Source organism: Schistocerca gregaria, chromosome 3 (genome assembly GCF_023897955.1).
Source record: "Schistocerca gregaria isolate iqSchGreg1 chromosome 3, iqSchGreg1.2, whole genome shotgun sequence".
Classification (NCBI taxonomy): Eukaryota; Metazoa; Arthropoda; class Insecta; order Orthoptera; family Acrididae; genus Schistocerca; species Schistocerca gregaria.
The window spans coordinates 954,467,257-954,484,803 of NC_064922.1; the positions used below are offsets into that span (position 1 = coordinate 954,467,257).

General features: G+C 37.3%; 1 protein-coding gene across 1 annotated transcript in view; it reads left to right on the forward strand.

Moving 5' to 3' along the window:
- LOC126355930 (lysosomal alpha-glucosidase-like) overlaps positions 1 to 17,547 on the forward strand; it is a 130,575-nt gene that overhangs the window by 62,521 nt on the left and 50,507 nt on the right. Inside the window, exons 11-13 of the mRNA XM_050006499.1 lie at positions 6,109 to 6,242; positions 9,354 to 9,505; positions 12,347 to 12,495. Of these exons, the coding sequence (XP_049862456.1) occupies positions 6,109 to 6,242; positions 9,354 to 9,505; positions 12,347 to 12,495 (435 nt within the window). The remainder of the gene's footprint in view (positions 1 to 6,108; positions 6,243 to 9,353; positions 9,506 to 12,346; positions 12,496 to 17,547) is intronic.

Here is a 17,547-nt window from a genome sequence, read left to right on the forward strand (position 1 = left end):
CTGTTACTTTGACAGTATGTTATTTCCACTAAGGTGCTTAAGAAGATGCTTGAACATAACCTTTTCAAAGATTTCTGAAAAAGCTGGCAAAAGTGAGATCGGTCGTTAATTTGACTGCATTTCTTGGCCCCTTTCTTGTGGTGAGGTGTGAGGTATAACTTGAGCATATTTAAGCCAGTCCGGAAATGTTCCTATAATAAGTGATTGATTTCACAGATAACTTAAGATATGACTAAGCTCACATAAACACTCTTTTATTAACTTTTTTGATATGTTATCATTTCCACTAGAATGCTTTGATTTCAAGAACTTTATGATGGATTCTATTTCTTTGGTTGAAGTAAGTGTCAATTCCATTTTACTGAGATTGCTTGTGTGCACTGGTCTCAGAATTTCCATTGCATTATTTACTGAACCTGACAACACCATGCTATCAGTAACAGAAACAAAATACTTGTTTAAATGGTTTACAACACAACATGGGTTTGTTACCAGGGTTTCATTTATTTTTAGAGCTATTTGTTCCTCCTCATTTCTGGTCGTACCTGTCTCTGACGTGACTATATGCCATATTGTTTTTAGTTTATTGCTGGATGTATTTATCTTCTTCTCATAGTGCATGTGTTTAGATTTCTGGATAACCTCCTTCAATATTTTGCAGTAATTTTTGTAATGTGCTGTAATGCTAGTATCATAGGTGTCCCTACATATCATATAGAGTTTCCTTTTTGTCTCACATGATATCTTTATCCCTTGCGTGATCCATGGTTTCTTAATAGACTTATGCTTAATTGAGTTACCTTCAGGGGAAAACAATTTTCAAATAAGGTGCTAACTTTATTAATGAATGTTTTATATTTTCAATTTGTCTTGGATGCTGTAAACATTCATCCAATTAATTTCTTCAAGCAATCTCCAAAATTTCTCAATTTTTGACTGTTTTATTGGCCTTCCATACTCAGATCTGACAGATGTTTTATCCTGACAATTTTCAAAATTTCATGTTAGGTGTTTCATGTCATGGTCAGGTATCCCATTTACTACTGGTTTTGTAATGTGGCTTAGTTGCCTGGAATTGTCTATAATGGCAGTCTTCGAACACTTGTACACCCTAGTTGGGAAATTTACAGTAGAAATTAGATTGAATGACAGTGTAACTAATTTCAGTAACTGTTCACTGACAGTCTTTTTCAGGACTTCTATATTAAAATCACCAGCAACCACTAGTTCTTTGTTTTTGTTTTTTAATTTTAGGTGAGATAATAAATTTTCAAGACCATTTATAAACAGGTTGAAATTTCCTGAAGGTGCTCTGTATATGGCTGCTATTATAAAGGACCTATTATGAAATTCTGTTGCTGTTGCACATGCTTTTAAGTGCTACTATAAGGAAAATTTATTAATGTCAATATTCTTAAATTTAAAACTGTTTTTAACAAATGTGGCAACTCCTCCTTTCTCCATATTTTGACTACAGAAGTAAGAGGCTAACATAAATTCTATAAGGTTTAACATATCTATACCAGTGGTCACGTGATGTTCAGAGATTCAGATCATATCAACTGGTCTCGATGACTCTAATTCATCGATGCACATAAGTAGTTCATTAATTTTACTTCTAAGCCCTTGAATATTTTGATGCACTAAAGATAGCTGGCATTTCACATTTACCGAGATGAATTCAGGCCGAAATAAAATTTCTGCTGATTGCTGTAAATTTTTAACCAACAGCTGTGTTCACTGATCCAATGTGCCAGAATTATGCTGTTTGATTTCTTTCTCAATCTGAACAGATTGTAGCTGTGTTCAGATTTGTTGAAAGTGGTGCTGCAGAGATAGGATTGACTGGTTGGTTGTTTTGAGATCGGAGCACACATCTTCCTAGTTATTTATGTCCAAGCAAATTCAATTTGGAATGAGTAAGTTGAAGCATGTAATACCTTTCTTTCCAATACATTAAATAGCAATTACAGTTTTGAGATAGAATTCATCTCAATAATGAAAAGAAAATGTCAAAATTCAGATAAATGTGGCTGGCAGAGCACTGGCACAAAGAAACTGGAAGGAGCCTATCACTCTGACATGTCTCAGTGTCTCAGGGATGGGTCCTGACATTACCTACAATTTTAAAACTCATTCTACACTCATCCTACCATAATACAAAATGGAGGACAATTCCTTAGTTAATTATAGAGCTGCTCTCTTATCAGCTAGTAAATTAAAATGAATTGAAGTTTGGTGTGCTTAGAGTTGTTCGTTACAAACATTACGTATTGTAGGGGCCTCTACATGGAGTTCCCTATTGATAATATGGTAAGAGTTACTTCAGCACACATCTTTGACAGGAGAAAAGGATGACATTCCATATTGTTGATTTGACAGACAGCGCAGCTTGATACTAGTCACCTCCAACCACTCAATCTCTCACTAAAACAACATGTCTCACTAACAGTGTAGCATAGTTTGTAGGGGTTGAGTTGTATTACACAAACCTTGTGGTCTTTTGGCTACGGTATATGTCAATTCATTTTCCCTGATTAGCACATTGTGTGCCACCCAACAAAACTGCACAACATTTCCTAGTACCTTCGAGTGGAAGAGACCATCCTGAATGCTTTGCACTGATTTCTCCACTGAGTGATCTGCAAAGGACCCAGTGAATTAGACCAGATGTGGAATTTTTTCCACTCAAATGTGGGTAGTGGGGGTACATGATGGAAAGGAGGCGGCAGGCTAGGGATGTCCTTTCTACCACTCAACACCTCCCCTATGTGGTTGAGTAGCAATCTATCCAATTCATTTTGTGTGTTCATTTGGTAGACGTAACCAGAGGGCACAGTTGAGAAAAATGGAGCAGCCAACCTTGTCCCATCAGTGTGCACTAGTGTATAAATGCATGCTTACTTTAAATATCATAAAACTGGCTATTATAAATGTAACTGTGGTGAGGGACCTTATGAACTGTGCCAAATTCCAAAACAACCTGGACCTTATCAATAACCATGATGGAAAAATATTCCAAGCAGAGATCGAAGCAGGTCAATTTTGCCAGTCCTTTATAACCATGAGCTCTGGAAGTGTTTCTGTGACCCCTTCTTGACTGGGTAGTGGATAATTGTGATTTGTTAAAAGTGTAGATTTTGTTTTAATTGTCCAGAGTGTGAGGCTGCTAGAAATCTCTGTGAAGATGCATCAACCACAAGATGTTCTATGCATCAATGAGGCGGCAGAAACCATGGGGTAACTGCTGCACCAGACTTGTGCGGGTGTTAGCAAAATATTCAAGTAGTTTCTTTCTCCTTGTCTGATTAAATGTAATTTTTCTCCCTGGAGCTTGCTTGCTGATTTTTTGGGTATCACTCTGAATCTGTTTGTGGGAAATATGTCAAATTTGTGGAAAATCAGCTGTTTTGAACAGGAGACTGCTAGAATTACAATAGAATTATCAGAACATAAAGGAATTACAGACATTAGCTACAAGCGGTCATTGATGTAAATCAATGAGGAAAGCTGAAAATTTGTGCCGGGACGGGATTCATATCTGGGTCTCCTCCTTATTATTCAAATGTGCTGACCACTGTGCCATCTGTACTCAGTGGTCATCGTGGCTGTACGGACTACCCTAGCACACCTCCCACCAGGCCCAATTTCTCAACTACGGATGTAGTGCCACTTGCCCGTATACTAATTACTCACAGCATTTTGTTGATTTCCATTAGAGTTCGAGCCTGGTGTGCATCTGCACTGAAGAGATCATTGCCTGTCCTTGACTTGATTATATATTTATGCGGTGTCAGTTCTTTTGGACAGGTGCAGTGGTCAGTGCATCTGCCTAGTAAGCAGGGGTCCCACGTTCAAAACCGGGCCCGGCACAAACTGTCATCTTTACCCATTGATTTATATCAGTGCCCACTCACAGCCAATGTCTGCGATTCATTTGTGTCTTGACTCATGGTGGCTGCTGGATCAAAACAGTGTCTTCTGTTGGACGTGTCTGAAAGAACAGACACCACATTTATATAACTTAATGTATGTTTACAGAACATATTATGGATATCCTCTTTGAAGTAAAAAATGCATTATGCATACATTGTATGTTTTTTGATGCTCTACATCCTCTCAAGAATATTCAGCTCTTTCATAATCTCCACATTCATGTTTTCGTCCAGGAAATAGTTGGAAATTCTTGTGTGTTCTACATGTACACTGATGAGGGACTGATCAAATTTTTTAAAAACCATTTAAGGTCAGTTGTCAGAAAGGACTCCAAATGCTACCTCAACCTGGGCCAAGTAAAATTCCTCTAAGTTTGTCAACCAGAATTTATGTGCTGATCTTTATGATGGCATGCAATTTTATGTACTTCATGAACTAACCTGTAAAGATTTGCATCCACTTCACTATGGGCAGGGGTGTATGGTTCCATCAAGTGAATTTGTTCTTGTATTATGATGTTTACGCCCTACACATCTGGCAGCAATTGAGTAGCTCAGGGTAAGAAGAGTCCATCCAGTCGACAGTCTGAAATGAGTTGCACACACGGCATATGTACTGACTCCATTTGTAATCTGGTCACTTAATATCTTGTTTGCATGGAGGGGAAGTTTCTTTTGTAATACACAGTTCAGTCTTATCCACACATGACTGGAAAAAGGGCCCATTCTAACTCAGAGTACTTACAACATTGTTGTAGCAATTGAAATGTTGCTGCTCACAGTTAAGATGAAAATTGATTCTCATTATCAGTTAAAAAATTGCAAAACTTTCTGTACTGTAATTGCAAATGACAGAAAGTTTTTGGAACAAAAAGTGATTCATTGGCGTACAAATACTTCTTTTGATGAATCGTTGGTGACAACAATTTTTGATCAAAGCATATCATTATTGTTTGCTGCAGAAGCCCTGGGGTTGCTTTTGAATTATCTGTTTCTAATGTAAATCACATTTCCTTTACTTTTTGAAATAACTTTTCAGTGCATAGGAAGTGATTTTTACTTCTTTGTCAAAATTTATGGTATAATTTCATTTTCTAATACAAGTAATTTCTCTGCAAGGTACACAGTAATTTCTTTTTTTCTAGTTACAAAACCTTCCACATTTCTCTTTCACTCTTCATAATTTAACACTTGGATAATCATTCTTCCAGTAGATACAACTCTTTAAAATTGACAACTTTTTATGAAAATTATATGAATTGTGGCATTAACAATGCAATGTTTAACATATCCCAATTATTGCTTGACTTTGTTAGCCACTTCATTATGGAATTATGAGTATAAATAAAAGAAAAATTACGCATAAATGATCATTGAAAAGTGCCAGTGAGGTAATACAGGGACTGAAAGACGAAATATGAAAAACATCTATTGTGTTCTTTACTAGTTGTGTGTGTTGTATCCTGCAATGTGTGAGTCTCAGTTTGTTATACTAAACAGTGAAAGACAGTTTCAGGATTTTCAGCAGCAGCTGTAGTCTGGCTGATTTTCCAAATGTTCAAAGTGAATGTAATTAGTGATCTTCATAGTGGGAACAAATCTAGAAAACAAAAAGTGAAATCTGTGGATGGAACAAACTGGAGAATAAAATTTTGTGCAGTTATGGAAAGGAATTCATTTCTGCTTCTGCAAGTAGTACAACTAAGAAGTGGAATCCAAATGGAAAAGGACAGTAGATCTATTAGATTACTTTTGATAATGTAGTAGGGATGCTGTCAATGTTTTCTCAAAATTTTCAGTTATTGCTATCAGTTTACTTACAGTAACCTTTCAGACAGAATTGTTTTTGAAGAACAAACTCTACAAGATAAATACACAAATGATGTTGACAGGCAAAATAATGCTTTTCAGACAGAAGTAATTTGAGTTTAGTCACTATTCACTGAAGCTAAGTTTTGTATTTGGATGTCATCAATTAATTGTTAATATTAAAGGTTCTTTGCCTGAGAAAGAGCATCGTATTTGATATAGATTTTTACTGACCCTTGCAGAAGGTTCTTCAATGTCCAATGTGCATACTTATTTAATGCAAAAGCTAATGTTTGGCAAATTTACCTGTAAAACTGCATTTTTCTGAGTGTACTGTGCATTACATTTTGTTTTGGTTTTTCAGTGCCCTGGCAGAGATCAGAGGGAAAAGGCCATTTATCATATCTCGTTCTACATTTTCTGGTATCGGTCACTTTGCAGGCCACTGGAGTGGTGACAATTTATCTGGATGGTATGACATGAAAAAGAGTATATCAGGCATGTATAAATAATTATGCATTTTTAGATATTATCATTTAAAAAGTTTTTTGTGTGTGCCTGTCAACAATTTAGTATTTCAGCTGTACAGTGAGTGGTTATATCTACTCATTTTTTAAACATTTCAGTGACACTCTCACACTAATTAAATAATTCTGTGATGAATTGTGCAGATCTTCCTAGAATGTTTTCTGTCTATTTCATTAATAGAGATTGGCAAAGGTTCCAGATTGGCAAACAATACACAAGAATTGGACAAGGGTCTTGCAAGTGACCTCTTTTGTGTAAGAATTACACATTCTTAAAATTCTACCAATAAACATTAACATTTCCAACAGTCCTATACAAATCCGTGGCCACAAATGTCTTTCATCAGGGCTCCAAAGCAATGGACATTGCACGGGAAGAGGGTGCAACTGTATGAAGGATTTGTATGGACTTCCCTACAAAATTTCTGTTGCATTCTGGAAGCAACCTTGGCAATGTTGGGATAGCCCAGAGTTGTGTTTCAACTGTGCTGCAGAAGTTCCGCTGGGAAGCCCTTACACATCCTCCATTAAGAAAAGGCTTTGTGGCTGTTGATTTGCTTGAACAGATGAAGAGGTGCATGCCTGGGTACAATCACAGTCCTGTAGGCTACAGCAAACATTTGTCCATGAAGGCATTGATTATCTTGTCACACAGTGGGATAAATGTATTAACAGTTCTGATAATTACTTTTTCCATATGTCTCGTTTTCATTTGACTACCCCTAATATGTTTGGGGATAGATCACTACTCATGATATAGAACAGGCACTGGGCAGTGGACATGCCTGTAAATCCTTCTGTGTGTGCCTGTTAGCTGCTCAGCACCTTCTGTGTGATGAGCATTTATATAAATTACTAATTGTACTCCATATTATATGTAGCCTCTACAAATGTTGTCAGTTTACCTCTAATGGAACTTAAAACTGCTTTCATGTTTATGAAAATTTCTGTACACAACTCATTTCTTTCATCACGTATCATCTGAGTGTCATATTTCACTCAAGTTCCTTTGGGACTGTTGAAAAATCCCTGACTAAACTCAGTATATAATTTGTTATTAAACTGAATGTACAGTTCGTTCCCATCAACCTATAATGGCGAGAACCTTAAGGACATGAAAATAGGTAGAAATTGCAGACATTCTTTCATTTAGCTATTAATCAAAAAGATCATCAGAAATATTTAAATGTACAAATACTGAACTATATAAGAGATTCCAAAGGTAGTATGACCAAGCATAATCAAAAACAGACAGTTTGCAAGGCTAACTCACACAGATATCCTTACTGAAGCTGTGACGAAGTCAGGTATTATATTGCATCCACACTTAAGTTATTCATCGATGGAGTAGGAGGAGTTGGTCAACAATAAATCTTCGACTCTTCATCAGTTATACTTTGTTAGTAGCAGAACCCCTTGTGATTGTTGGTAAGTAATTGAAAATGTGTGTTTCTGATGATGAGTGGTCACACTTCTGGAACAAAGTGAGGGACTTTCAGCCCTTGTGAAAGTCACTGTTACTCCTGATATTGACTCCGTCAGTTGGTTTGAACAGAGATGTTTTGAGTAAGACAAATTTCACCAAGGAATAAATGTACTGAGATGGAATACTTAGTATACTCACTTTAATTTGTATTGTTTACTACTAGACCTATCTTGATGAGTTATCTCAAAATATGATGATGCATGACATTATAGAATGAAGGGAAGGAATGTACTCTAGCTGTTTTTTATTTTTATATAATGTATATCTATATTTATTATTATTTTTTCCCAACTGTCCTCATATTTTACACATATGTACTTTTGCAGGTTCTCAGGTGCATAAGTGATTTTTTCAATGTTTAATGACAGTGGATTGATCACTTGCAAAGTACTATGTCCTCCAGCTCTTTTATTTTTACACACAAACTAAAAAAAACAGTATATTTAAATACTGTGTGCCATATTTAATATCTGATGAAAGAATGTTTATTGTTGCCTTCAAATTATTGATAGTTGTGAGAAAAGAAAATTCTTTAAAGAGATTTAATTTTTTTTGCATTCCAAGAAGTGAAACACGTCCAAGTGGGGAATGTTTTCATGTAACAGTCATGCCTTCATGCTTCAGGAATATGACACATGCTCATTTAGAAGTGCTGGATCCAGTCATATGGCTAGTTTGATATTCCATGACATCTAATGTCAATTAATCATTAGAACATAGTCTTTCAAGGTGGTATCTCAATTAGTAATCAATAACAGGAAATTGAGGATGTGATGTATAAATAAAAATGAGGAGAAGCATTGATGTACAGGATGACCTAAAAGTCCATTACCATTTGAAAATTCTATACTTCATAGAAATGACATGGAGTTTTATTGAAACCAAAAAAGTGCACAAAGTGACCAACAGATTGCACTTCCCATATGATATAAAAGCAATAATCAGCTTCACAATTGATTTTTAACTAGGACTATGTTCTTTGTAACAGATGTTTTGTCAGCTATATTTAATTTACAGTACCTGTAGTCGAGGGACTATACTGTGAACAGCACTGTATAGCATATCAATAGGTCTGCTGAGAAATTTGTGTCGGATGTTGCCTTTTAGCAACTTTAATGATGTCAGCCGATCTTAGTAGACATGCGACTTCAGGCAACAACACAACCAATAATCACACAAAATGAGGCCTGGAGACGTGATTCCCTCTCTCACTGTAGCTCATTTTATACACAATTCTCTTGGAGCATCACAGATGTGTCGTTGTTCAGTGCCATCTGTTCACTGGTTTTTACACTTGGTTTTGTTTTCAATAAAAAGCCCTTGTCATTTCAGATGTGTGTTTCAAGTTTTACCACTCTTCTTGCATTATACCATGAATTAGTGCAGTTTCAAATGTTAATGGACTTTTTGGTCACCCTGTACAAGTAATTAATGTGTGATTCATTGACACTTAGTAGTCTTCGAGCTATGGCTCTTTCCCTAATGTAAGTTCTCTCTCTCTACACACACACACACACACACACACACACACACACACACAAAGTAAATTTGTGAATAACTTTGTGCTGTGTTTATTGTGGGTTCTTTCCTTTGCAGAGCTACTTAGTTTCAGTTTATTTGGTATACCGCTCATGGGGTCTGATATCTGTGGATTCAATGGAAATACCACAGTGTCCCTCTGCCAGAGGTGGTCCCAACTTGGAGCTTTCTATCCTTTCAGCAGGAATCACAACACAGATGATGGAATAGTGAGTATTCAGCTGAGGTAACAGCAACAGCCTCTCCCTTCCCTATTTTTGTCTTTGTTGTCTGTACGATAAGAGGTATAGGTATCAGTTGAAATCTTCGATCTTAACATGATGAACTGGTATAGTTCAAATGGCTGTGGTGATAAACTTGGAATGTTTTTAATTGATTAATAGTGTTGTCTTAAAATGGGTCTCATTTCTACGAATGTGTCATTCGTTCACCATCTTCTATAGATCTCATTGGGAACGAAAATTTTCAGGGATGTGAAATGAGTCAAGGTATACGTCAACAAAGGACAAGGAAATCATAGAAACTTAACCCTGTGACACATGATTTTCATTGCAATGGACAGCTTTTAATGGTTACTTCTCTGGCGTTTTTTTATCAGTCATGAGGCTGCAAATGATTGCAGGGCATGACACCAGTAAAGAGTGCCTGCTGCAATATACTGTGTGCATCCGCAGCCTCAAGATTAATTGAAAACATCAAAGAAGTGACCATTAACAGATGTGCATTGTAGTGGTGTATTAACAATAAACTATCACTCTAATGCTTAATACTGCTTATGCTGATGCCGTCTAAATGTAATCGAGTAAATCAGAAAGGAAACTGCTACTCTGAAAAAATCTTCTGGCTCCTCCATTACAATACAGAGCTGCTGTTTATCTGTTCTTAGTAGTTCAATATGTACTTGATTGCAGTGGAGCTTCTCAAAGAAAATATGTACCTATGTTTGTAGACACTAAGTCCCATTTACAATACATTACTGCTTGTTATGTAGCTAACACAACTTTTCAGTCCTCAAATCCAGGTATTGAAATAATCAGTACAAAGTTTGATGAATGAGATGTATTTTTAACATTCTTTTGAATTGATCGAGGCTCCCAATTTCTTGATTTGTGTTGGACAGGACCTTGTTAAATATCAGTTCTGAATCCTATATAAAGAGGCAATGGCTACATTAAAATAATTTTTGTCTTTTGTATATTTACAGTGTAAATCACAGTTCAGCTTTAATTAATTTTTATCATCAGTAATAGATACTCTTAACAAGTAAATATATCATGAAGTGAGTGTAAGAATTGGAAGCTCTTCAAAAAGGCTTCTGTGAGATGTACAATTATCTGCATTACACAGCATTCTTATAGTTCACTTCTGCTGAACAGTTTTATTTGCATTGCCCCAGAAGGTAATTCTGTAGAACAACAGGGAGTGAAAATATGCAGATTAATACATCTCTTCCAAGTGCCTGCACACACCAGCAACCTGCACAACAGATCCATCAGACAAATACCGGACCGAGTAGGAACCAACCTGTTGGCCATCAAACAGAAACCATGGCAATCCAGCTGCCACTAGGAGGCATCAGATATGCCACTACAGGTTGTGATGCACACAGGCTATTTCATTACACATAGCCGTGTGACTGAAAACAGTGCACAAAGTATTCAGCTGCTTGCAGCCCATTTAAGGCTGCAAACAGACCACAGAAGGCTGTCTTCACTGAGTAACCTGCAGGGCCAGGCACAGAGAACAGCAGCTCTTCCATATTCAGGGGTTTACTAAGATCCATCCAGGAAGACATGTCGCAATCCACAGCCAGCTGCACCACCGAATGTAATCTCGGTAGAACCATAAGGGTCTGGACCGTTACCAAGTCAATGTGTAGCCTATGACCCTGAATGAAAAGTTTGCGCTTGAAATTAATACTGGTTACTAGTTATACCAAACTCTAATTCTTCTCATCCATTGTAGATCTTGATTATCAGTGATTGGTGTTCAACTCCAGAAACAGAAATTTGACCTACTTGCTGTTATGAGGGAAGACATTGACAGCCATCAGCCTAATTTCAACTGGTTTAAGTACTTTTCAATAGTGGCCATCTGCCATAACTAATTAGTTTATGTATTAACTGTTTCTCTTATTAGAATTATTTTGGTGCTGGACATTTAGCCAGAAATTATTCATTATTGTAGTTTGGCCTTCAGCCCAATTATTGTTTCTTTTTTAAGCCTTCAGTGCGGTTCATCACCACTATGAAGAGCTTGTGTTTATTTGAAAGAAATAAACTTTGTTTCTTTTACATCTTGAGATTCATTCCTGTCCTCTGACCACAGATGTAATGCAAATTAACCCAACTCTCGTGTTCTTAGGTCAATATAATGAGAGATACATCTAAGGCCCTGATATTCTGAAACTGAAATTCTTGGTTGTCTATATGTTGAATCTATTTTAACTTGTTATCCAACTGGATGACAAGGAATTTTACACAGTTTGTTTCATTCAGTATACAATTATTTCCGGATCAGTAACACATTTAAAAGTAAAGTAATGTATTAGTATGCACTTAGGAAAGGTAGGACAATTAGAGTTTATCATGGCATAATTAGAGACAAAACACAAACTCGGATTGTGAAAGTATTAGGAAGGAAAGCATATCCTTTTCAATGAAGCTCTCCTGGCATTTGTCTCGAGCAATTAAGCCATAGTGTCTCAGGCAATTAAGCCTTGGAAAACCAATACACTCAGAAGTATCTCTCATTATGCTGATCTCAAAATGACATGCCAATGTATTTCTGCTCAGTTATTGTGATGGATAATCATGCTTTCTTGTTCCACACCCTTAGAAATAGTCCACTAGAGTAATAAACACAGCATTTGTGTGAGACTGTTAATGCTGTTGTGAAGTTATATATTAAAGCATGAGACTTCTTTCATTTGTATATGTTTTCTAAGGTATTACTGAGTTTTACTCAATGCTTATATGAGTTAAACACTGTAAAGAGAATATGCAACTGAAAATTATTCCCATATTGATACGATGTCAAACATCTCACAGCCTCAAGACCCCGTGTCACTGGGCCCTGCAGTTGTGGAGTCAGCTCGCAAGGCACTCCTCACGCGGTACCGCCTGCTCCCCTACCTGTACACACTCTTCTGGAGAGCTCATGCCTTTGGTGACACTGTTGCACGGCCTTTATTCTTTGAGTAAGTTGGCACATTTTTATGCACTATATTAAATTTTATTTTTTATTTGATTTTCAAGACTGGCTTTAAAATATAAAATTTTATTTCTATACTCATTTCAGAACTATTTTAGAACTACTTTCCACCATGTAGAATTGCACTTCTGTAGGAGCTCACGGAGTTGAGGAGCAGAAATGCCACATGACGCACAGTACACATGCCTAGTCTTACATTTCCCTTTAACTCGTCCAAACCCACAAACCATTCAATGTAGAGAGATATGTTCTGTACAAGGTGCACTATGGTTTTCATTTTAGTTTTGTTTACACAAACAAATTTTAAGAAGATACATATTTCTTGATCACATTTACAAATTTTCCAGTGAATAACATTTTCAGTGTTGAATTTAGATAAATGTGATGTTGTTGTTTTGCTCTTCGTTCAGTCTGAAGACTGGTTTTATGCAGCTCTCCATGCTACTTCACCATGTGCAGGCCACTTCATCTCCAAACAACTACTTCAGCCTACATCTTTTTGAATCTGCTCACCATATTCATTTCTTGGTCTCTCTTTACAGTTTCCCCCCCCCCCCCCCCCCCCTCCCTCCTGCATTTCCCTTCAGTCTTAAATTGATGATCCCTTGAGGTCTCAGAATATGTACCATCAACTTGCATCCCAAATTCTATTCAGTACCACCTCATTAGTTGTGTGATCTACCTATCTAATCTTCAGCATTTTTCTGTAGCACCATATTTCAAAAGGTTCTAGTCTCGTCTTGTCTACACTCTTGATCATCCATGTTTCACTTCCATACATGGCTACACTTGATACAAAATTTTCAGAAATGATTTCCTGACACTTAAATCTGTATTCAGTGTTAACAAACTTCTCTTCTTCAGAAACTCTTTTTCTGGCCATTGCCAGTCTACATTTTATATCCTCTCTACTTTGGTCATAATCAGTTATTTTGCTGAATGAGATTTTCACTCTGCAGCGGAGTGTGCACTGATATGAAACTTCCTGGCAGATTAAAACTGTGTGCCCGACCGAGACTCGATCTCTGGACCTTTGCCTTTCGCGGGCAAGTGCTCTACCATCTGAGCTGCCGAAGCACGACTCACGCCCGGTACTCACAGCTTTACATCTGCCAGTTTCAGTTATTTTGCTGCCCAAATAGAAAACTCATCTACTACTTTTACTTTTATAAAATTTTGATGTTACAATTAAAATTTACAAAACGTAAAGAAACTGATGTTACAGTTGAATACGGTATAAAATACAATATTCAATGACAATCTTTTATAGTAATATCTTTAGTTTTCCACAAGAAAATCATTCTGAACTTAAATTACAATAATGTCTCTTGTATTATTTTAGTTACGTAATTAATTACAGTTTGGATTTGGTTACTAACATGTAATAGTAGTACAGAGCTCGTGCTTTGTCTGATTAAATAAATAGAATGTACACAAATAATGCCACAAATTCTGGAAATTGGAAAACTGTGTTTAAACCATTGGAGAGTTAATTAGAAATGTTATTACAAAGAATATTAATTACAGAGGAAGACATAAAAATAAATAACAAATGAAACTACATTGCTTGGTAATAACTTTTAAGCTGTTTCTCAAGATAGTGAGGTCTAAGATTACTGGATTTTTAGATTGCAATTTTGTTAATTAGAAACACTGATTTTTCATGCTAACATCTCAGCAATCTCTAGTTATTTATTTGTAAGGACTTATTACTTCAATTTCTTTATTAGTTATTTAATTTATTACATGTACATAATTTTTAAAAAACGTGGTGTCAGACATTTCATTTTATTCCTGGGGGAGGCTGTACCGTTACACAGTTAACATAATCAAAAGCTGGAGGAATGTGGATAGGGGTTCCTCACCTTCAATCCAGATAACATTGATGTCACCAGTGAATCTGAACCAGGTGAGAGGTTTAGGATTCTGGGTTTTTAGGAAGGATTCCTCTACATTGCCCATGAATAGGTTGGCATAGGGAATTGCCATGCGGGTGCCTTTTTTTTCCTATCTTGACTCAGCATCTCTGCTATAGGCGAGTAGCAACTTTCTTTCTCTAATATTGTTGCATTCCATCCTGGATTTTCCATTGTTTGGTGGTTCACTAATATTCACAACTGTCAACACCTACTTTATTTGGAAATGAAGTTACTATATTCACCCTGAAGTCTGAGCGTATGTCGCCTGTCTCGTATATCTTGCATATCAGATGGAAGAGTTTTTTTGGCTCTCCCATGTTATGATGGAAGAAAGTAGTTTACTCCCGGAGCCTTAGTTTGACTTAGGTCTTTCAGTGCTCTGTCAGATTCTTCTCACAGTATTGTATCTCCTGTCTCATCTTCATCTACGTCCTCTTCCATTTCTGTAACACTGCCCTGAAGTACATCTCCCTTGTATATAGACTATCTGTGTACTACTTCCACCTTTCAGTTTTCCCTTCCTTGCTTAGGACTGGTTTCTCATCTCAGCTCTTGATGTTGATACAGCTGTTTATATTTTCTGCAAAGGCCTCTTAATTTTCCTGTAGGTGGTATCTATCTTGCCCCTTGTGATAAATGCTCCTAAATCTTAACATTTGTCCTCTAGCCATTCCTGCAAAACCGTATTGCACTCCCTGTAAATCTCATTTTTTTAGACGATTATATTCCCTTTCATCTGCTCCATTTACTGCATTTATATATTTTCTCCATTCATCAGTTACATGCTATATCTTCTGTTTTATATGAGGATTTTTTCTAGGCCTTGCCTTTTTACATATTCAATCTCTGCTGCCTTCACTATTTCATTTCTGAAAGCTACCCATTCATCTTCTACTGTATTCTTTTTCACTGTTCTTGTCAAATGTTGCCTAATACTCCCTTTAAAACTCTCAACAACCTCTGGTTCTTTCAATTTATCCAGGCCCCATCTTAATTTCCTACCTTTTTGTAATTTCTTCAGTTTTACTCTACAGTTCATAACCAATATATTGTGGTCTAAGTCCACATCTGCCCCTTTAAATGTCTTACAATTTGAAATCTGCTTTTTAGAGATGTTGTGTTTTATTGACTCTGTAGCAAAGGGCACTACTGTCTGATTCTTATTTTGACAATGGCTTACCAATGATTTGAGCCTACCTCTACATCTACATCCATACTCCGCAAGCCACCAGACGGTGTGTGGCGCAGGGTACCTTGAGTACCTCTATCGGTTCTCCCTTCTATTCCAATCTCGTATTGTTCGTGGAAAGAAGGGCTGTCGGTATGCATCTGTGTGGGCTCTGATCTCTCTGATTTTATCCTCATGGTCTCTTTGAGAGATATACGTAGGAGGGAGCAATATACTGCTTGACTCTTCGGTGAAGGTATGTTCTCGAAACTTTACCAAAAGCCCCTACCGAGCTACTGAGCGTCTCTCCTGCAGAGTCTTCCACTGGAGTTTATCTATCATCTTTCTAACGCTTTCGCAATTACTAAATGATCCTGTAAGAAGCACGCTGCTCTCCGTTGGATCTTCTCTATCTCTTCTATCAACCCTATCTGGTACAGATCCCACAGTGCTGAGCAGTATTCAAGCAGTGGGCGAACAAGCGTACTGTAACCTACTTCCTTTGTTTTCGCATTGCATTTCCTTAGGATTCTTCCAGTTAATCTCAGTCTGGCATCTGCTTTACCAACGATCAACTTTATATGATCATTCCATTTTAAATCACTCCTAATGCGTACTCCCAGATAATTGATGGAATTAACTGCTTCCAGTTGCTGACCTGCTATTTTGTAGCTAAATGATAAGGGATCTAACTTTCTATGTATTCGCAGCACATTACTCTTGTGTACATTGAGATTCAATGGCCATTCCCTCCACCATGTGTCAATTCGCTGCAGATCCTCCTGCATTTCAGTACAATTTTCCATTGTTACAACCTCTCGATACACCACAGCATCATCTGCCAAAAGCCTCAGTGAACTTCCGATGTCATCCACAAGGTAATTTATGTATATTGTGAATAGCACCGGTCCTATGACACTCCCCTGCGGCACACCTGAAATCACTCTTACTTCGGAAGACTTCTCTCCATTGAGAATGACATGCTGCGTTCTGTTATCTAGGAACTCTTCAATCCAATCACACAATTGGTCTGATAGTCCATATGCTCTTACTTTGTTCATTAAACGACTGTGGGGAACTGTATCGAACGCCTTGCGGAAGTCAAGAAACACGGCATCTACCTGGGAACCCGTGTCTATGGCCCTCTGAGTCTCGTGGACGAGCTGGGTTTTACATGACCGACTTTTTCGAAACCCATGCTGATTCCTACAGAGTAGTTTTCTAGTCTCCAGAAAAATCATTATCCTCGAACATAATATGTGTTCCAAAATTCTACAAATGATCGACGTTAGAGATATAGGTCTATAGTTCTGCAAATCTGTTCGACGTTCCTTCTTCAAAACGGGGATGACCTGTGCCCTTTTCCAATCTTTTGGATCTCTACGCTCTTCTAGAGACCTACGGTACACCGCTGCAAGAAGGGGGGGCAAGTTCCTTCGCGTACTCTGTGTAAAATCGAACTGGTATCCCATCAGGTCCAGCGGCCTTTCCTCTTTTGAGCGATTTTAATTGTTTCTCTATCCCTCTGTCATCTATTTCGATATCTACCATTTTGTCATCTGTGCGACAATCTAGAGAAGGAACTACAGTGCAGTCTTCCTCTGTGAAACAGCTTTGGAAGAAGACATTTAGTATTTCGGCCTTTAGTCTGTCATCTTCTGTTTCAGTACCATTTTGGTCACAGAGTGTCTGGACATTTTGTTTTGATACACCTACCGCTTTGACATAAGACCAAAATTTCTTAGGATTTTCTGCCAAGTCAGTACGTAGAACTTTACTTTCGAATTCATTGAACGCCTCTCGCATAGCCCTTCTCACACTACATTTCGCTTCGCGTAATATTTTTTTGTCTGCAAGGCTTTGGCTATGTTTATGTTTGCTGTGAAGTTCCCTTTGCTTCCGCAGCAGTTTCCTAACTCGGTTGTTGTACAACGGTGGCTCTTTTCCATCT